The sequence below is a fragment of the Xenopus tropicalis genome, chromosome 5, assembly GCF_000004195.4.
Source record: "Xenopus tropicalis strain Nigerian chromosome 5, UCB_Xtro_10.0, whole genome shotgun sequence".
In the NCBI taxonomy this organism is placed as follows: Eukaryota; Metazoa; Chordata; class Amphibia; order Anura; family Pipidae; genus Xenopus; species Xenopus tropicalis.
In genome coordinates this window covers 56,065,710-56,087,521 of record NC_030681.2, presented here as the reverse complement: position 1 = coordinate 56,087,521, position 21,812 = coordinate 56,065,710, and the positions used below count along the sequence as shown (strand labels likewise).

The 21,812-nt window shown below is 36.7% G+C and overlaps 1 protein-coding gene across 4 annotated transcripts; it reads left to right on the top strand.

Moving 5' to 3' along the window:
- Window positions 1-437: 437 nt before the first annotated feature.
- On the top strand, window positions 438-21,446 carry gng4 (guanine nucleotide binding protein (G protein), gamma 4). 4 transcript variants are annotated; one of them, XM_012963128.3, is made up of 4 exons: window positions 438-678; window positions 1,589-1,727; window positions 13,450-13,557; window positions 17,372-21,446. In XM_012963128.3, exons 3-4 carry the CDS (start codon window positions 13,459-13,461, stop codon window positions 17,498-17,500), a joined length of 228 nt encoding a protein of 75 aa, XP_012818582.1. In that variant the 5' UTR covers window positions 438-678; window positions 1,589-1,727; window positions 13,450-13,458; the 3' UTR covers window positions 17,501-21,446. The 4 variants fall into 4 exon arrangements, with proteins under 4 accessions (XP_012818582.1, NP_001165066.1, XP_012818583.1 ...); NM_001171595.1 differs by lacking the exon at window positions 438-678 and adding an exon at window positions 972-1,037 and having other exon boundaries at window positions 17,372-18,068; XM_012963129.3 differs by lacking the exon at window positions 438-678 and adding an exon at window positions 1,072-1,201.
- The last annotated feature ends 366 nt before the right edge of the window (window positions 21,447-21,812 follow it).

Here is a 21,812-nt window from a genome sequence, read left to right as displayed (position 1 = left end):
GGGTACTGTGTATGGGGGCACTGTGTATTGGAGGTACTCTCTATGGGGGCAATTAGGGGCTACTGTGTATGGGGGGCACTGTGTATGGGGGAAATTGGGGGCACTGTGTATGGGGGGTACTTTCTATGGGGCATTGTGTATGGGGGCTACTGCCTGTCTATGGGTCAATTTGGGGGCACTGTCTATGGGGGGAATTGTCTGTGGGGGTAAATGCGGCACTGTGTAGGGGGGCACTGTCTATGGAGGGTACTGTCTATTGGGCCATTGGTGCAAAAAAATTAATTTAAATAATGGGGTTTGGTAATTGGGCGTGGTAACAAAAGTGGGCGTGGTCAAAATAATTGTCCCTCTTTTCATTTTTCAAATGTTGGGAGGTATGTAAGGGTAATGTAAATAACAGATGGTTCCCACAATGTGTCGATTTGGATCTATCTTTATCACGGATATAATTCCATACAGATCCCACATCACGGCCCAATCAGGAGCAGCTCTGTATCCTGGGGTGTTTGAGTCCTGTGACGTCAGTAGAAGAGCAGGAAAAGCCGCGGAGGATCCGATGGTTACGTCACGGAGCTCAGGCATCACGTTGAGCCTGTAATGGTTTCTCAAAGCACAATGCTCTTTCGGTACCCCAGCAGGGAAGCAAGACTAGAATGTTGCCAAGCATTCATATAAATGGTAGCTAGCGCTTACGCACCTGTGAAGTGCATGGGAATCCCTTGTATCGCCATTAGGGGTGTGGGAGCGCCTGTGTGCGATTTTTGGGAAGGTCTTCCCCAGGGCACTGCCAGGCTCTGCTGCTGGTGTATCTGAGGGGGAGGTTTCAGCGTGGGTGCGAGGGACGGCGCGTTTCCATAGTGAATCAATTAGAGGTGTATTCAAGCCTGGGAGCTGGAATAGGCAAATCGCTCTGGGCATTTCCTATTTTTTTGCCTTGCATGCTTTGTCGCACCAGGCATAGCCTATTTTGTGCGACGGGATGCACTGACTTGTCTCAGGGAGGATGTCATATTGCTCTCCCACAGCCTTCGCTTTAGGTGAGTCTGGGTTCATGAGAGTGATATCTAGGCGGCCGGGAGGGCAATTGCTTTCTTTTATTCGAGCATCCCTTTTAGCACCAAGTCGAACGGTAGCTGTGGTACTGGGAAGGAAAAGGGAGGAGCTGGAGAGCAGAAGCCAAGGCAAGCGGAGATTTCCCTAGGTTAGAGCTTCGTGTCAATGGGTGTGAATGAATGATGATGCTTGAGAGAAGGGGAATCATAAGGCATTAAGGAGTTAGCGGCTTCATTTAGACATTTCGGCATAAAGATTATGATGGCAGAATGTTTAGATCCCTGATACCGCCTGATGCCTTCTAGCTTTTGTTGAACTACAACCACAGTCATCTTTCTGAGGTGTGGGAATTGTAGTTAAACGTCGGGCTGGACGGACCCTGGTTGGGCACTGGCATCGGTGGATCCTTCGGCTATGGCTTTGTCAGGCTGGCTACTGATATCTAGGTCATTCTCTGTGCATTGTGCAGATGCTTCAGTCAGCAAGCCCACTAAATTGTCTATCTGTATTTCCTTTTATCCATATTTATTTGCAGGTCATTTCCCCTGGATGATGTGACCGTGTTGCTTCTGCAGCTGCCCTAAATAAAAAAAGGTTTGCATGAAAAGGACTATTTGTGCTTCGAAATTCACACCTAAACCCTCTCTCTGTAAATTATTCAACCTCAGGCACTGGTGAGTTGTGTTTCTTCTGCTACACCCACTGTTCAGGCTAAGTAATAAATGCTTCTAGGAAAATGAGCCCACTAACTTACCTTTATTAAATCATGGTTTGCAATGGAAATATTGAACTGTAATTGGGGGTTGGAGAGTGGAGCCATAGCAACTGCCACTAGAAAAGAATGTAGAACAAGCTAAATGCTAGGATTTGGGAGGGCAGTTTGCAGCTGCCTTGCTGTAATTATCTGTACAGGAGTTATAGTCATTCTGATTATGTGTTAAGCTGAAATGAATGTGATTGCAATTAGGAGTCTTAAGACTAATGGCATGGGGAGATTTAAAGTCTTTTGACACCCCAATGGTTTATCATTATGGGTGTGGGAGACAAAATGCTACAAATCTCTACCATCAAAAGCGAATGAGAAACACCAGAGACTTGCTTTGTCCTGCTTAGTAACAGTCGAAAATGGGCGCCTTTGCATTTTTAAACAATACATTTCTCTAAGCAGGACAATTGTATTCACTATGTTTCCCATTCACTATTAATAGGGGTGATAGGCAGCAATTTCTCCCCTCTCTCGGAGCAAAAGGTACAAGTGCTAGAGGTTTTAAGGTCACTACATTGTGGCCTTTAAATTACAATGTACAAATAGAAAAGGTTCAGATATACTTGCAGGTGCTCCATTTGTGTGTTATGGATAATGTACTGCACAAGTAATGTACTGTAATGTGATAACGTAATGTACAAGACCGGCACAGTCTTGTTAACACCCAAGGGGCTTACAATTCACTGTTAGGTGCAACTCTGCCTTTAATATGTGATGAAAGTGCGCCCTATTGGCAAATGAGTCCTTTTATATTCAGATGGACATTTTTATCGGTAATTGCTATTCTTGTGTTCATAATAGGTTGAAGTAAATTAAATTAATTCTTTAAAAGCAGTGGGCATTGACTGACTTAAAGAGAAAGTTGTAAACTGGAAATTCTATCAGTTGAAGAAAAAATATGTTGGACTAATTGTATTTATTGGTTTTACTTTTAATCTTTACTTCGTTTATAAAATGAAACATATTTTTTTAATTAATTGAAAGTTAACTGGATACTTGTTTAATATTGTGCTCAAGAGTTTAAAATATATTGGTAAATCAAATAAAATGAATTAATTGGAGTTTGTGTAACCAGTCAGTATTATTGTTTGGGAAGGTTTGGAATTATTGATACAAACTGCAGTAAGCCTTGGTAATTGAGTAGAACTCTTTTATTCTTGCCCTTTAATTAGGTTAAGCAGAAGCTCTTTAGGTATGTTTAATCTTTTACAATCCACCCACCCCATCAGTGCTGAAGCTTGTGCCATTTAGAGCTGAAGGCCCTTTCTCAATGAAAAGGTTTCACACAGTGAAGACATTTGAAGGAAAACATAGTTAAATTGCAGATAATATTTTAAAGGAGTAATTTCATTTTTATTTAAACAACACATCAAACATTGACCTGATAGTATAAATAAAGTAGTACACAATAATGGTCATAGAAAGGAGAATGTGTAGAGAATGTTATAAGACACATATCATGATGCATTATGTAGATTATTTTAAAGAGATTCTGAATTCCTAGTACCCATTAAAGGGATTCTTTTATGAGGTTTATGGAACACTTTTTACAAATAATTCACTCATTTAAAATTGTATCCTTGAACCAACAAATGTATTTGTTTTTATTTGTAATATTGGTGTGCATTGTGGTTAAGTCTAAACTTTCAGAAAGAGCTAGTGCTACACATTAGAACTGCTTTCAGGTAACCTATTGTTCCTCCTACTCCCATGTAACTGGAGGAGTCCCAAGCCGGACTTGGATTTCTTACTATTTAGTTCTATTCTGATATCTACTGGGAGCTGCTATCTTGCGTACTTTACATTGTTCTGCTGATCGGCTGCTGGGAGGCGGATGATATCCCTTGCAGCTCAGCAGTAAAGTGTGACTGAAGTTAAACAGAGCACAGGTCACATGGCTGTGGTACCCTGGGGAATGAAGAATATGGCTAGCCCTATGTGAAATTTTAAAATTAAATATTTAAAAATCTGTTTCTTTGAAAAAGGATTTCAATGCAGGATTCTGCTGGAGAATCTCTATTAACTGATGCATTTTGAAAAAACGTGTTTTCCCAGTATTCCTTTAAGTAAAATATTTGGAATAATGATAACTCAAAATAAAACATTACATGTAATAATGTTTTCTGTTATTTCTTAAGCTAAACAGGCCAAATGAAAACTTTTCCATGTTTGGTCCTTGCGAGGTAGATAATTAGATTAACAGTATACAACAACAACAACAACAATCCATCACCCTTTGTTGCCACTGTATTGTTAGCAGGTGTTTGTTATTCAGGGGGATTGTCTATGGGCTGCTAGGTAGCAACCTCACAAGGACTAAACCTGCCTTCAGATTCCCTGTTTGCCCAGTAACTCATGAAATAACAAAAAACATTGATTTTTTCAGCACAAGCCCCATTCAATGAACTCAATGTTGCACTACAAGGGTGTATTGCCCCTTTATGCGAGAGAGTGTATTATATACCAATCTGAGCCATTTAGAAACTAAAGGGGGATTGGGCCTATTGACTGCAAAATGATTTATTTTTTCTAGATAGGTATAATATAATTTTATATTGAAGCTCTGGAGGGTACAAGATCATCCTTAACTCCCAGATGGCATATTACAGGGGCAAAATGTTAGGTAATACTAATTTGGGGTCAAAGAGTTTAACGTCTGAAGACCAACGTTTAGAAAATAAATTCACTTTATGCATGTTCTGAATTGCACCTATGGCAGGGTTCCATCATATCTGTCTGTATATTAGGTGTAATATACAACTGATGCGGGGTTTATAGTGTATTGTTTTACCCATTGTAGAGATCAAGTAATAATCTCTGTCATGTAGCCTCCTTCTTAATATTCTGTGAAAGAGCAGGGTATGTTGTTTTAGATTTCTTAAATGCACGTTCAAAGGGCCTAGAGAGTTTGTGGTAGATTTTTGTACAGTACTGTAATTTTGAGCCTGGATGTCCAAAATGTTGCTTCAAAGTTTTGAAGAATGGGCCTTTGAGAATGTCTTTACTTGTGTTAGGAAAGTTGGTCCAAGTAAGAGAATAGCTAGACTCCTAATTCCACCACATGGCATATACCTGAAGTTATGTAGCCTACAGATGTAGTAAAAGAAAGCTGGCCCACAGAGACCTTTTAGAGTTGAGTTTTTCCAAATCTAATAGGATCCAGCAAGAGATGAAGCGACATTGGATTGTAGGATAATATATAAAGAAGTGGTGTGGGCAGAATCTGCCTTAAGTAATGCCTGGAGATTTGTTGTTCCAAATAAATGGTATGAAAAATGTATTTACTGACTTACAAAATAAGTCTCTATTGATACTGGGGCATTGTAAAAAAAAAAAAAAAGATACTTTTGGAGGTATATCAATTTTAAAGAACATTTATTTTACCCAAAAGTTAATGACAGTTTAGATAAGAGGGGTAAATTTATTAACCTTGGTATCTAGCATTGGGTCTGAAGTCTTATATCATTTTAAATTATTGTTTATGTATATTCTTATGAAATATGGATACTTATAGAAGTGGAGTATTGGGAGGCATTTGATACAGTGGACCAAAGTCTATTTTACATAAGAACAATTTGTTCCAGTTGGTTCTATGTCATGAACAGAGGCCAGCTGGTCCACCTTTAACTCTATGGGTTTCAGGGCCCAGGTTGAAGGATATAACAACATATTGTCTACAAGAAGTGAGATTTTCTTTTTTAAAAACAAGTTCAATGGCTCAAAGACCAGGGAAATCAGAGGGGACAGCAGAAACCCTACTCAGCATGAATGATTTAAAAACATTATTGTAAACCCAGACCATGCAGTTGGCTTATAGTGGTTGGTTCAGCTCTTATCTGCCCAGGATTGCCCATAGGTATTCCCATAATCTTCTGAGGACTTTTAATACATCTGTTCAAAGTACTGCTTTAAAACCAGTGGTATCATGACTAATTTGTATATTGTAGAATAATATTTTCAGGTTAATACTCTATCAGTATCTCTGGCATAAAACCAGTTTGATTTTCATGGATTAGGTCTAGGAGCACCTAGGTTAAACAGTGCATTTGATAATATTTTTGCTTCTGTACTTAAATGAGATATGGGTGGTCAGATCAGGGCTTTTGCATTAAAATAACAAATGTGCTTTTTGTCACATATAACTAAAGTAGATTAATTGTTTCTAGAAAGCTTTGGACCTGTAGTTTGGGGCCTGGGGTTTTCAGTAAGGGATCTTTTTGTAATTTGGATGACCATACCATAAGTCTAATAAAAGCATAATTTAAACATTAAATAAGGCTAGTAGGACGTTTTGCCACCAATAGTTTTCAAGTTTCAAGTTTATTGTCATATACAAATAACAATGAAGCATCATTACTGTAATGAAATTTTTTTGACCCGTGTTCAAAGGATTCATTGTAAGTCTCCACCCTAAAGGTGGCCATACACTGTAAGAGCCGCTTGCTTGGCAAGGTCGCCAAGTGAGCGAATCTTCTCCCCATATGCCCACCTATGGGTGGGCGATATGAGGCTAATTAAAACGGCAGGCATACTCACTGGCGGTTCAAGAACTGCATCAACGAGCCAATGCAGGTCCCGATCCAACGTAAAAATCAAACCTGCCCAATAGAGATCTGGTCTTCTGAAACGCTAACTATAAAGATCAGGGGTTTATTTACAAAGGTAGAGTAAGTTAAACTGGAGTGATGCTTAATGAAGTACAATTGTATTAAAAAGGGCATTAAATGCACATAAGCCTCACTCAGGATTTGCAAATTTGATCATTTTGTATGTAATTTTTATTATATTCATTTTTATTGCTATTAAAGTGGACCTGTCACCCAGACATGAAAATCTGTATAATAAAAATCCTGTTCAAATTAAACATGAAACCCAAATTCATTTTTATATTAACACATCCAAACTCATTATAAAGGCATTTAAAAATCACAGCTGTCAATCGTATATTGCTTGCCCCGCCTCTATGCCTTAGGAATAGAGGCGGGGCAGACAATAACTTTAGCTTTCCATTCAGCACTTCCTAGATATCCCTGCACATCTAACGTTTCCCCTCCCTCCTCCTCATCTGATTGTGTAGCCAGTGCATGGGCATGGGTATCAGGTCCCCCCATTCTGGCACAGAAACAAGATTTTGGCATGATACAAAGCTTGCCTTAATAACAGTGTCCACAAAATGGTGCCTTCCTGCTTGCTTTGATTGAGTAATTCCAAGATGGAAGGAAACAAGATTTATATTATTTATATAGAGTAAGTAAAGTTTATTTTGCTCAACTAACAATATAGAAAATAATTTGGACTTATTTCTTAGGGTGACAGGTCCGCTTTAAGAGTCACATGGATTTGTCAGAACATCTTACAACAACTTGAAGTTCTTTGACTGTTTTGGTGATGTTAGGGCTGATTTGCAGACAATGGAAATAAATTGTACAAGTGCATTTGCCAATTACAGTAGACTGTTGAAATCTAATTGGTAAATAGACATTAAGCGCCTATGTTAGTAAATCAGCCCCACTGACTCCATTTTGCCATTAAATACAGAAAGATGTAGTTAAATTGTTGGAAATACAGTTAGTCCAACTTTGATGTTTTAAATACCTTTTTTTTTAAGTGGAGTTATAACATTTGGGATGTTCGTGTTAGATGATTTTTCAATGTAAATGACTCCACTTTAGTCCAAATTCAGGTTAGTTGCACTTTTTGAATTACCCCCCAGATCTATGAACTAGTTGATAGCAATGGAGAGTTATAATCTTCTCCACCAAATTTGGACTGAGATAAAATACTAAGTGAAATGTCATGGTAACAGTTTCAGATAATGTGATGTAGCTGTGTGAGGAATATGGGATATAGACAGAATAAGAGAAAATGCAGTGCGGTTTTTAATGAAATCATTGGGTCAAGTTAAATCAATTCCTAAAGGTAAAAAAAATGGCATAACATATGCAGACTGCAGGCATGCAGGCAGAAAATCTGCTGACACATTTAGCTCTCTGCTGGATTTCAGGTTTTAGTTGTGCTCCTCTTTCTGTTTTTTGCATGTTTAGAACAAATGACAATGAATTCTTCACTGTCTTCTCGTTTGTGAAATCGTTAAATGCAGCATTTTCCAACTGATTAGTCAGGCATTTTCAATTACAGTTTTAACTGTTTGCAAGATATAGAAGTCCAGTGAAATTGTTGAAACCAAGGGTCACGGAAATGTTTGCACCCCTTTTCCTAGGGAAAATGCATTTTATCCCAACACAATTTACTGAATCTATTCATCAGAACACATCAACATAGGCACTTATTATCTTCTTATTTGTGCATATTAATATTTATCATATTTGTTTTGCTACTTCCTTTATAAGTAAAATGGCATATGATCCATTAGCTCTTTAATGAAGCATACGCTGTTCAAATAAGCACTTTAATGCTTTTATGCAAAAACAGTGATCTGTATGCATCCATTCATCTGCTATTTTAGGTGGTTTCATTGAGATGTGGGTACTTATTGTAATTGTTTTTTTGGGCTACAATAACAAATCAGTATCCAAATATTACAACATTATCCAAGAATTTGAACTTCTATAGGGGTACTCTAGCGTGTTGCTAGTAATATGAATTTTACATTTTGTGTATAAAATGGGTATCCGTATATATTGAATATCAGTATTACAACTTATTATTGATTGTCCTTAGTTATAGGCCCAATGCACTTTGGGTATAATTAGTACAAAGAAATGCTTATTACTCATTGATCGTGGGGTTTGTGGTTATCATTGTAAGAAAATGTAAGAGAGATCTTAATCTCTGTCACATTTTATTGCATCTATTTTTTAATTTTTTTTTTATTGCCATTGGAAAGGCATTTCGGAGCAACCCACCATAACAGAGATCTATCGCGTGCGACTAACTAGCTCCATGGGACATTAGCCTATCACTTTACCTATTCCCTCCTCCCTCCTCTTCTGCACAGTTCACCTCCCTTGCCCTTCTCTCCTCTCCCTTTCTCTTTCATGTATGCTTCTCTCTCTCTCCCCTCTTCACTTCTCTGCCTTTTTTGTTCATTCATACTCACCACCTTTACTTTTCATTTATCACCCCTTTTTATCCCATTCTCATTTTTCTCTGTTGTTCCCTTCCCTTCCTTGCTCTCCCTCTATCTGTTACATGAGCTTAGGGACCCACTCACAATATACTGTATATATAGAATATAAATATCACAATATAAGATTTGAGTAGTAAATAATACAGATTATTAGTATATGGCAGCTCTGAAACCAGTGCAATTTGCATCAGAAAGTAATAATCAGCCCTGTAGCATCACCCTCATTTTCTGCTTGATTATTTGTGACGACCCCTAAGCTTAGCTTCAGCCAATGTTGTCCAGATCACACTGAGCATGTCACTGACACTTCTAATACACCACTGCTTGAGTATGGTGACCCCATGTGAAAGCTGGATTATTACTACTATAGAGATGCTAAACCTTTAGGCTGGTGCAATAAATTCAGTATTTAAAATATTTCAAGCCATATTTCCTGCCACTGGCAAAGTCACTGTAACATGGTTATTGTTATTTCACTTCCTATGTCAGCCCACTGCTTAGTAGAATAGTGCCTGCTACTCTCCAGTGGATTCAGTAAAATAGTGTCAATTCCTCCTCCAGTGCCTCAGCCCTTCTATCAAACATTACCACCTCCCCTATGTAAAATAAACTCTGCAACTGCATTTTAAAAAGATCCACTCTTCAACAATTCTCTCATTTTGTCCAGATGGCATTTCCCATACTGGGCTAAATTTAATCCATCACGGAAGACATATCCCCTTAATTTCACTGCAAATTTTCTCAAATACATCAAAAAGTTTTCACTTGAGATTGAATTGCCAATATATGAATCACTTATGATATATTGTTTAATGTTTTGTATGTATGTATGTATAACTTTATTTATAAAAGCACTACTTATGTACACAGCGCTGTACAGAATACATTAATATAAACATGGGTATTAAAATAGATAAATACAAAGTATTACAATAAGCACAAATAAATAATAGATACAATTGTAATAAGATAAGAGTCAAAGACACAAGAGGATGGAGGTCCCTGCCCCGTAGAGCTTACAATCTATATGGGAGGGTAACTTACAGACACAAATAGGCAAATGCAGTATAAGTGCTGTAGGTCACAGTGGGTGACATTACAATATAAGTGCTAGTTCCCTGGTCAGGTGCTGGGTGAGTGCTCCAAAAGGTAGTTTTGCTTACACTAGAGTACCTTATTAACAGGCAAAAACAGATGATTACATCTTCTCAGACACTTTAAGTGTTCGATGACTTAAACACAGGTGTTTCTTTATGCAGTCCTGTGGGGTGGCTTCTTTATGTGTTCCTCAGAAGCCATTCTACCCTATATTGACAGTACCAATGGCAATGAACCACTAAACGTAGGTGATATGCAACATGGAGCATTCCATTTGCATTCGGTGGTACAGTGGGTACTATAAGACTATAAGTGAGACAGAATATTTTATTTATGCCTTCCCATGCAGTGGAAGGCATTAAGAAGCCATAGCATGCCTGTGTGTAAGAGCCCTAAAACATCCCCTCACTACATGTGGCCTATCCTCTGTATTTGTCTTGGTCCATCTTGGCCTATCTCCCCTTCCCCCCTTAAACCATCTCAGCCTTCTCTTTTCCTTATATAAAAAAAGAACAAAGCATAGAGTATTGAGTATGTGAAAATACATGGTCATCTGAGTTTGCCCTCTCAAGGGGCATTTTTGACAAATAGTCCTACCATATTGCAATCATCAAGAAATTACAGTTGTGAAAAATAAAAGTCTATAAAAACTGGTTACATGACTTCTGGGGGTATCCTGACAACGGTTCAAGGAGAACACTATACCTCTATGAGTGCTTCCAATTTGTAAGATTTTATATATATATATATATATATATATATATATATATATATATAGTATACAGGGAGGAGCACACCCTATACAAGTTCAAATGCCCTTGGTGCAGGTCAAAAAACAAAAATATAGTAGAAAGAGTGCCGCACACACAGGGACTTGATACAAAAGAAAAAGTGGTTTTATTGAAAAACCACTTTTTCTTTTGTATCAAGTCCCTGTGTGTGCGGCACTCTTTCTACTATATATATATATATATATATATATATATATTTGGATTTCTTTGCTTAAATAAACTTATCTTTTTTTTGCCAAGTCCTGGTGTGTGCAGCTCACTTTCTTGCTATATATATATATATATATATGGCTCTCCTTGACGGCACTCGCCACTTCCAAAATACACGCCGGGTGCTCACCAAAAAATCCATATACTGCCTATTAAAAAACAGCTCCATGTAGTTCAAAAGTTCAAAATATTTTATAGTGAGTGTGGAGCAATAAAATATTTTGATCTTTTGAACTACATGGAGCCGTGAGTGCTTTCAATAGGCAGTATATATATGTGTGTGTGTGTGTGTGTGTGTATATGGACTGCAATATAAGCATCAAACACAACGGCTGCAATGATTGAAGTGACTGTATTTATACTTGTATTTCCTTTTAAATACTATGTTTCAATTTTACATAAATGTGTTTGGTTGGCAGCTGAGACTGTCCCTTTAATTTGAAACAGCTGCTAGTTCTATAAATGCGTTAGCGAGATCATACTGACATAATACAATTAACTACATAATGCAGTAGCTATTTTTTCCTTCATGAATATGCCAGTAGTGGAGTGCTCCCTGCTGTGTTTATGCCATAGGCCACATTGTTAACACAAAGCTAAGAAAAAGAAAATAATGAACTTCGGAAAAAGTTTGTAAAACAAACAAAAAGAACTCATAGTGTTCCAAACACAAATCAAACATAAAGTCCCTCACTTCAAGCACTGCTCCACAGCCCATAATTTGATTCCTCAGTGTCTGAATATAATACAGCATTATTTTAAGACTTGGCTTGCTTACATGAGGCTATACAGTCATTTAAAAGCCATATTATATAAAACAAAATTGCTAATTATCTCTACAACAGAGCAAGTTGTTCAGTATAAAGTAATATAAGCTTAGCTGGTTATGCCAGGCGTAAGAAGAGAAATACATAGTGTAGCATTGTTTTATTAATACTAGATGAAATAAAAGCTAATTTACTAGACAAGGAACATTACTGTATGCCAAAATTATATTGCTTAAAACTGGCTTAAAGGTGAAATGATGTTAAATGCTATAAAAAAAAATCCATTCTACCAACACCATAGGAGATGATTATTCCAGATAATGGGTTTCTGGATACCATACCTGTACTTTGTAATGTTGTTGTGTTCCACAATTATTTCATGGGATGTAACATCCTTAAATGTTGTTATAATTGGGCTGTATTATTGTATTCACGACTAAAAGATAGTTATAATGTAATACATTGCCATATTTATCTAGGAAGTCTGGTACATATGTATTTTTTTATATTGTCATAGGTTTTACTGAGGGTTGTATGCCTAACAGGTATTGCAAAGTACTGGGGACTATGACATGCTGACACTGGTGTAGTTATGTGATGTTCCGGAATTGAAAGGGTCAAATTATAAATCATAAATGGGCTTAACTGGGGGCTTGAAACTACAATGACAACAATATTGGAGTTACTAAAGCTGTGTTAAGGGCAGTTTAAATAACTATAATACAAAGCACTTGATTTGGGTTTGGCCAGATACTGAATCCTCCACGAAGTATCGTCCAAAATCTGAGCAATAATTTGTATATGTACATTAGCAAAATACCTTCCATTATCCCATGGTCTAAATAAATCATGTGATTCTGCAGAAAATGGCTCAAAGTCTTCCGAATCCTAAACTGAATCTGGGATTCGGTGCATCCCTAGAAAGCACCAAAATTTCTTGCAGGGCTGTACAAATAGAAGTCTTAATTTATTAGTGATTGCAGTCTAAAAAAGATTGCTTAAAATAAACTTAGTGAGTAGATTTATCAAGATAGATGATAAATTGCCCAAACAACAATAGCACCCAATCAGGTCTTTGCTAACTTGTAGTAGATTGTTTACAATTACTTTTTTGGTTGCTATTGGCAACAGCAGCTATGCAATTTGCTATCTATGTTGCTCAACCAGCCCCAATGTGTGGGTTTTGGCGCATTCCCCTTACTTTTAGGAAAATTTTAGTAATGAGATGAAAAGAGGATGATACAAATACAGTTAGATGATTTTGAGGTTAGGGCAGATTTTATAGCTCTTACAGAAGCTCCCTTTATTACATTTTAACCAATAGGGACACTGCACAAGCTGCAAAAGCCCCTTCTCCAACCTTATTAAATTGACTCCCAAAAATTGCCCTGTTCCTTGTACCTGCCAGTCAGACGCAGAGCTGTGAAGCATGGTTGCCCAGCTGCCATGTTTTACTACTTTACTTTCGGTCCCACATTCCTGGTATTGATCACTGACCAGAAACATTGAAACACACTGAAAACCACTTGCTGGGGGTAGGTTGAGGGGATAGTGCATCTTAATGGTTAAAAAATAACAGGGAGGTAGTTTTCCTTTAAAATACCTTATTCATCCTTGTCTCATGTAGGACATAATTACGGGTATATAACAAATAATATATATTTTCTGTTTCAGAAGCATACAATGAAAGACAGCATGTCTAACAATAGTACAACTAGTATATCTCAAGCAAGAAAAGCAGTGGAACAACTTAAAATGGAAGCATGTATGGACAGGATTAAGGTACTGATTATGCAAACTTTTATTGATAAATTCATTGTTTCTGATGCAACATAATTGCAGTTTTTCTTTTTACTTGTTTTACCATTTTTCCTTATGTTTTATATTTTGGACATGTTCGTGCTGCCATATATGCTTGGATTATAAAAAGGGTTTGATCTGCTGGAAATTCCTCTAGTTGTGTAAATTTTAATACTCAATTGTGGCACCCAGGCAATTTTTATATTTCGTTAGGAGAGTGCCCTTCCATTACGATGGTATGTATATATATATATATACATTTGGCTTGTAAACAGGCACTCACGTCAAAGAAAGAGTAGCGATGCCTGGGTGCAGTCCCAATGGATTTAGGAATAATAGCAAGTGAAGATGTCCCGCACTCACAGGTCTTAGGTGAAATAAAGGTGTTTATTCAATCCACATCTAACGTTTCGTCTTTGAGAAAGGCTGCGGAGGCAGCCGAAACGTTAGATGTGGATCGAATAAACACCTTTATTTCACCTAAGACCTGTGAGTGTGGGACATCTTCACTTGCTATATATATATATATATATATATATATATATATATATATATATATATATATATATATAAATACTGTGTCTGCAGAAAGCACTCACGGCATCAGCTCAAAAAAAAAAGTAGTCCTTTATCTACACATTTTGATCCCCACAGGATCGTTGTCGGGATATATATAGGGGTGGCACTTTTATCCCGGGTGCAAGGTAAATGGTTTAGATGTCGGGAAAAAAAGACCAGCAACACCGGATTAATTGTTTTGCTATACACATGTTTATTCCCTTTGTGTGTATTGGAACAGAACAAAAAAGGGAGGAAAAAAAGCAAATTGGACATAATGTCACACAAAACTCCAAAAATGGGCTGGACAAAATTATTGGCACCCTTTCAAAATTGTGGATAAATAAGATTGTTTCAAACATGTGATGCTCCTTTAAACTCACCTGGGGCAAGTAATTGGTGTGGGCAAATAAAAATCACACCTGAAAGCAGATAAAAAGGAGAGAAGTTCATTTAGTCTTTGCATTGTGTGTCTGTGTGTGCCACACTAAGCATGGACAACAGAAAGAGGAGAAGTGAACTGTCTGAGGACTTGAGAACCAAAATTGTGGAAAAATATCCACAATCTCAAGGTTACAAGTCCATCTCCAGAGATCTAGATTTGCTTCTGTCCATAGTGTGGAACATTATCAAGAAGTTTGCAACCCATGGCACTGTAGCTAATCTTCCTGGGCGTGGATGGAAGAGAAAAATTGATGAAAGGTTGCAAGGCAGGATAGTCCGGATGGTGGATAAGCAGCCCCAAACAAGTTCCAAAGAAATTCAAGCTGTCCTGCAGGCTCAGGGAGCATCAGTGTCAGTGCGAACTATCCGTCGGCATTTAAATGAAATGAAACACTATGGCAGGAGACCCAGGAGGACCCCACTGCTGACACAGAGACATAAAAAAGCAAGACTACAGTTTGCCAAAATGTACTTGAGTAAGCCACAATCCTTCTGGGAAAATGTCTTGTGGGCAGATGAGACCAAGATAGAGCTTTTTGGTAAAGCACATCATTCTACTGTTTACCGAAAACGGAATGAGGCCTACAAAGAAAAGAACACAGTACCTACAGTGAAATATAGTGGAGGTTCAATGATGTTTTGGGGTTGTTTTGCTGCCTCTGGCACTGGGTGCCTTAAATATGTGAAAGGCATCATGAAATCTGAGGATTACCAAAGGATTTTGGGTCGCAATGTAGAGCCAGGTGTCAGAAAGCTGAGTTTTGTGTGACATTATGTCCAATTTGCTTTTTTTCCTCCCTTTTTTGTTCTGTTCCAATGCACACAAAGGGAATAAACATGTGTATAGCAAAACATGTGTTACTGCAATACTTTTCTGTGAAAAATACTTAATTTTCTAGAAAATTTCTGAGAAAGGTCCTATTGACCGAAAAGTCGGATTCTTTTTAACAATATGTCTTAAATAAACTTTTGATAAATTTTAACGGTGTGCCGGCCACGGAATATTTATTGTCATATATATATGCGTGTGTATGTATATACATACACACTATAATTCACTGTAATTGTGCACTAACATTTAATCAATCAATATCCCTATGACATGGAAGAACTTACAGATATTACACTGTGGTCCTGAAAACTATATCTATGCAGATACTGTAGATCTACAGTAAGTAGGTAACCAACAGACAGAGGCAGGGTGGCTGGAATAAAACAGAGCAGGATACAAATCAAGAGACAAACCTTGATTAGGAGTATAGAACTGGAAAATGTCTAATAACAGGACTTGGAGGGAATAGTGGGAAGATACACTTGAATTGGCACCATATGAAAATTAGTCCTATCAGGATACCACAATATGAATCCAGTGATCTACTGGGAAACAAGAATCTTGACAGCAACTTTAGAACTACAGGATACAGAATATATGGCTCATCAGGAATACACACACAACATTTCCATATGATAGAACACTCCAAACAAAGAATTGATTTAGGGTCTCTTATTCCTTTAAAGGACAATATAAATAATAAATGACACATACCAATAACAAGTACAAAGCTATTTAGAGGTAACTTTTTTTTCAGCATTTCTGTATAGATGGATGTGCAATGTTCCAGTATAATTGTCCCCATCCACAACGACTGAACGGTTACTTACTGAAGGCCTTGATTAACATAGATGCAATTGGACTCATTTACATATAGGTGGTGCAAAGTGCAAAAAATATGCATAATGCAGTGCTTGCATACAAAAACGGTGTCACATGGGCGCCCCCTGGCAGGTACTTTTGACCTGTACAGGACTCCCTTACCTCTGTAGCATCACTCTCTGTGCCTTGCTGTGTGTAAAGTCAAGACACAAGTATATTGTGTATGATGCTGCAATTTTGTAGCCTGTGCAGGTATCCCTTGATTTCGATGGCAACTGGCTGTTGTGCATTGTTTCTGGTCATCATGCTCAATATTCCTCTCTTCCAAAGATTCATTACATTTAACTTATTTCTGGGAAAATTACACTTATTTCTGGGAAAACATTACTGATAACAGAATGGAGTTTGGTTAGTAAAACACACACAACATCCAACTCTATAAATCTTAGAGAAACTTAGAAAGACTGAGAGCACCTGGAAGGAAACCATCCTACATCAATGGTTAGCAGAAGCCCTGCCATGCTTATACCTAGTTAAGAGAACATTCCTTTACTTGTTTGGCATGGATTGGCTGGAAACTACAACAAAGAGTTACTAAAACAATTTTTAGAATATGGTTCTATCATTAACTAAATTGTGCAGTGTCCCAAAGCATGTTTGTTTAATATGTTTCATTTGCTTTGGTTTTCAATTGACATTGTCTCTGTGACTTTATTCAACTGGGGTAATTTAAGTTTTTACTTAAATATATATTTGTCCCAAGGTTGTCGGAAAAAAAACTTGATGAAGTTTTGATTCAATTTTTTTCACAATCCCTTTTTTTTTTTCTAAATGTGATCACAATAATAATAATTAAGTATTATATATAATACTATTCTAAAATGATATATAAGATTAAAAACCAATTAATCTTCTGTTGTATTTGTTTTTTGTTAATGGTAATGGTTAATTAAAGGGGTGCATTAAATATTTCTTGGGTCATCTAATGAAATAAAATTGATTGTTTTAGTTCCCTCTTTAACTTACCTATTGAAATATTTTTTTACTTTCTAATTAGGGGATGGTAATGGCTGCTATGTAAAATTTGAATTGGTACAATGTTTCATTTCAGTTATGTTCCATTTTCTGTTTGTTGTCCAGGTGTCCAAGGCTGCTGCCGATTTAATGGCCTATTGCGATGCTCATGTAAGAGAAGACCCACTTATTCTTCCAGTGCCTGCTTCGGAAAATCCATTTAGAGAGAAGAAATTCTTTTGTACTATTCTCTGAATTAGTCTTAGTCGAATACTAATATAGTTTAAGCATGTCATCAGCTTAACAGAACTTTACCAAGGTTATTGACAACTGAAACCATTGTCTCAGAATTTCTAGAAGCACAAGGCATCGTCACTGGAGATCTTTATGTGATTTTTGTTTTTTTTTTTGTTTTTTTTTTTTTTAAATCAAGGTTGTAATCATTGCGCTGAGTCATTCATGAATATAGGAGTAGAAAAGGCATGTAAGTGTAAAAACAAATATTCAGCAATATGAATTCATGGAAGTATTCATTTCTATTTCAGTATTTCTTCACGTTTTTATTATGTTCTCACATGCTCAAAGGGAGACTGAGAAAAATATCATAGAGGCTTTACTCACTGAAACTGCTCTCCAATGCCAAACTACAGCCACAACTGTAAATACTCACTGTTTTATAAAGTATTAGCCATTTTGTTATTTTTGTAATGGAGAAACTTAGTTTGTTTTTGTTATGTTCTCTTACTAGTTAAATGAATGAAATGTCATTCAGTTTTATGAACAGTAAAAATGTACTTATTTAAGGTGAAAGTTAAAAAAAAAATGTCATAAAGGGGATTTTGATAAAATATATGAGTATTCTTTACAGCATTTTAAAACCCTGTCTAGTATAATAAACAAACAGCATGCTTTGCAAGTGCCAATTCTTTATCCTTAAAGTTTATTCTATTTTATTTCCAGAAACATATTTTAGTTTCAGTAGTTTCAAAAATAATATAATTCGCTAGATCTGTTTTTTTTTCAATGTAAGATCAATGTATTGAGATTATTGTAATCAAGGTTTTAAAAATACTAGAGGTTATTTACATCTGCAACTGTACTGGGCTAAGTGCAATTTCGAGTACAATTGCAATGTGTTTTACCCACAATGCAGTGTTTTTCTTCATGATTCCAACATAATTGCAGTTGCCAGGGAAATGTGTTCCTGTTGCAATTGTGCTTGTACTTCAGTGTGAATCAGGCGCAACTGCACCAAATCTTTTACACATCTGGATGTTATTTATGGTGACCAATGTAACAGTGAATTGTGCACCCTATTCTTTCGGCGCAACTGTGCTGTGTCATTTGCTGCAGGGTGATATGGGAACCCTGGAGCTACCGATTTTGAGGTGGAGGTAGTTCCAGGGTCTCTCTGCATCAGAAGGTACAATTGCGTGAAATATAAACAGAAGGCAATAGGAAAGCAGCAGCATTGAGCGCAACTATACAGATGTGTACATATTGATGCAAGTACCTATAATGAATTAGATTTTCCTTGCAACTGTCGTAAATGACCCATTAAGCAGTATTTTACTAAAATGTATACGTAGTGGCCAGATGCCATCCATTTCCATGAATAGTCCCTGCTGTTTTGACCCTGTCCATGGGAGTGGCCCTTTTTTTCAAAACAAACCAGCTGCACAGAAGTACAGTATTTGAATGATCATTTAGCCACATATCAGATCTCAGGGTCCTTGGTTTCAAACGTACAGTTATTGGAAAGGGGTGCTTAAACCTTAGCCTTATTACTGTAGACAATTAAATTACCAATAGGTTATATGTAAGGTGTGGCATATGTGCTTAATTTTTGTTTGCAGCTCATGTGTGTTGCAGGAGGGCCAACAGCAAAATTTTGTAAAAATTTGTTTTTGGGAATAGCTGCAATCATGCTAATACAATCAACACCTTACCTCCATGAGGTCTCTGACTCCGTGCTGGCTATGCTAAACAGATTATGCTGATTGGAGCAAGATTCCAGGGTATTTAACTCCCAAAAGGTCTTTGTACAAGTCATTCCAAATTGAGAAAGCCAGTCTAGAGAAACATCTGAACCTTAAAAGGCATGTTACTCATGGATTCTCACAAACAAACATTATAAAATAAGATTTTATTAAGTATGGTGAAAAGTCATGTTTTCTAAGGAATAAAAATGTATATAGCTAAAAGGGAGGAAAATATCATATACCCTTAATATAATGCCCCCTGTGAAGTTAAATGTAAGGGGCAACATTTGCCCTCAGGTCTAGTAGCCCATAGCAACCAATCAAATCTGATGGAATTTACTGGTCACATGTTGCAAACAAACATCTGTTTGCAATGCAATCTTAGATCTGGTGCAAAAACTACTCCTATTAGATGATCCTGTTAGGTTGATAAATGATATTAATGCAAATATTACAGACAAGGGACACAAAGTAGGCTGAAAAATATTATATACATATGTTACAGTGTGATGCTTCTGTTCTTTTTGTTGAAACCTCATCTACTTTAACTTGTAATTGCAGCATAAAAACCATAGAAGTTCTAAAAAAGGTATACCTAGTACAGGTATAGGACCCGTTATCCAGAATGCTCAGGACCAAGGGTATTCCGGATAAGGGGTCTTTCCGTAATTTGGATCTCCATACTTTAAGTCTACTAAAGAATCAATAAAACTGCAATTAAATCCAATAGGATTGTTTTGCATCCAATAAGGATTATTTGTATCTTAGTTGGGATCAATTACAAGGTACTGTTTTATTACTACAGAGAAAAGAGAAATCAGTTTTAAAATTCTGAATTATTTGATTAAAATGGAGTCTATGGGAGACGGGCATTCCGTAATTTGGAGCTTTCTGGATAACGGGTTTCTGGATAAGGGATCCCATACCTGTATAAGTAAATCTAAAGCAACTGGACATGCTAAGTACTTCATAGTCATATTCTAAAAAAGGTCTAAAGTTATGATCTTATGTATATTGCTTTTGTATAGCACATGGAATGAATCTGTCTCAAATATATAGATTTTTTTTATCAAATTTGACATTTGTGCCTACCTTGTATTTAAAACTGTTGCAAATAGTTGTTTAAGTGTATACAGATCACTGCTGGGTTTAAAAGGAAAACTATACCTTAATAATGAATACTTAACCTGCATATAATTTTTATCATAAAAAGTGCCCTAGTAAAGAGTCTTACAAATGTGGCATATACATATCAGTAAATATTGCTTTTTGAATCTTTTCATTTGAGCCACCATTTTGTGATGGACTGTGTGCTCCATCAGAAATCACCTGACAGGAAATAATGCAGCTCGAACTGTAACAGGAAGTGTAAAAGACAGAATTCTGCCATTCACTGGCTGATGTAACCCAGCATGTACCAGTATGTGTAAGCCCAGGAAATCGTACTTAATTCTTAAAATGGTAGCTTTTCTATTTGGGATTACCCAATGGCACTTACTACTAGAAAAGTACATTTATATGAAAATAGTTTATTTAGATGAACTTTTTATGTGATTTATTTTTATAGAGAACTGCAATGTTCAAGGGTTCACAACGTATTTATAGACAGGAATTTTATTCCATATACCAGATTTAAACACAACACAAAATGTGCAGCAAAGTACTGAACCCCTTGCAGGTCAGCTATAAAGTCAGAATTCTGGAAATCCATTTCTTTAGGATGCAGTACATGTCGACTCTTGTATTTCATCAGGGAACAACACTGAGTTGCAGAACAAATGATCAAATAAATAATTTATCAAGTGGTCAAAATATCTAATAAATGTTGCTTGGAACTAATGTTACCTCCCAGGTATAGAAGATTTTTAAGTCACTAACTGTTGTGTGAATTACTTTCTATCTGCCTTGGAAGCAGAGCAGCATTTCAGTCTACCTTCTCCTGTACCTCATCAGGAAGTCTCTGCTGATACTAACAGCTTAATGTTGTCATACTGAGAATGCCCCAGATTTGAGCAACACAAACTAACTACTAAAATCTATTCCCTTTTAGAAATGCCTTTTATACTTTCTGTCCCCTTTTTCTCTTCCCTTTGCATGTAAAGTAGTAGTGTGTGAAGAAAGGTACATATATGATCTTGTTTGCCAATTGCTTTTGATAATTATTGCTTTGCTGTTTATTAATTAAAAGCAAATTACAAAATAAAAATACTGAAACAAAATGATGTATTGTTTTTAATTGTGCACTTGTGCTGCATGGTCCAAATCTGAGCTATTCTCCTTTAATTACACACAGGTTTAACACTCTAATTTCAAAATATACATTTTAGTTTTATTGCAGAGTGCATATCTTAGCAGCATTTAAATTTGATGTGCCTCTTCTGTCATGACACAGTACTTTTTTGATTAATGATCTTTGTGGTGAGTTTTATGCAATGTCTTTTTGCTCATTACACAGGGGGAATGTTACTTGGTGCATTGCGGTGTGTTCCTTTTGCAACTCAGCTGATAACAATGTATGTAAAATAAGGATTTTTGGTCTCTAAAGACCTGTACATGTGGACACAGCTCAGTGAGTATATACATAT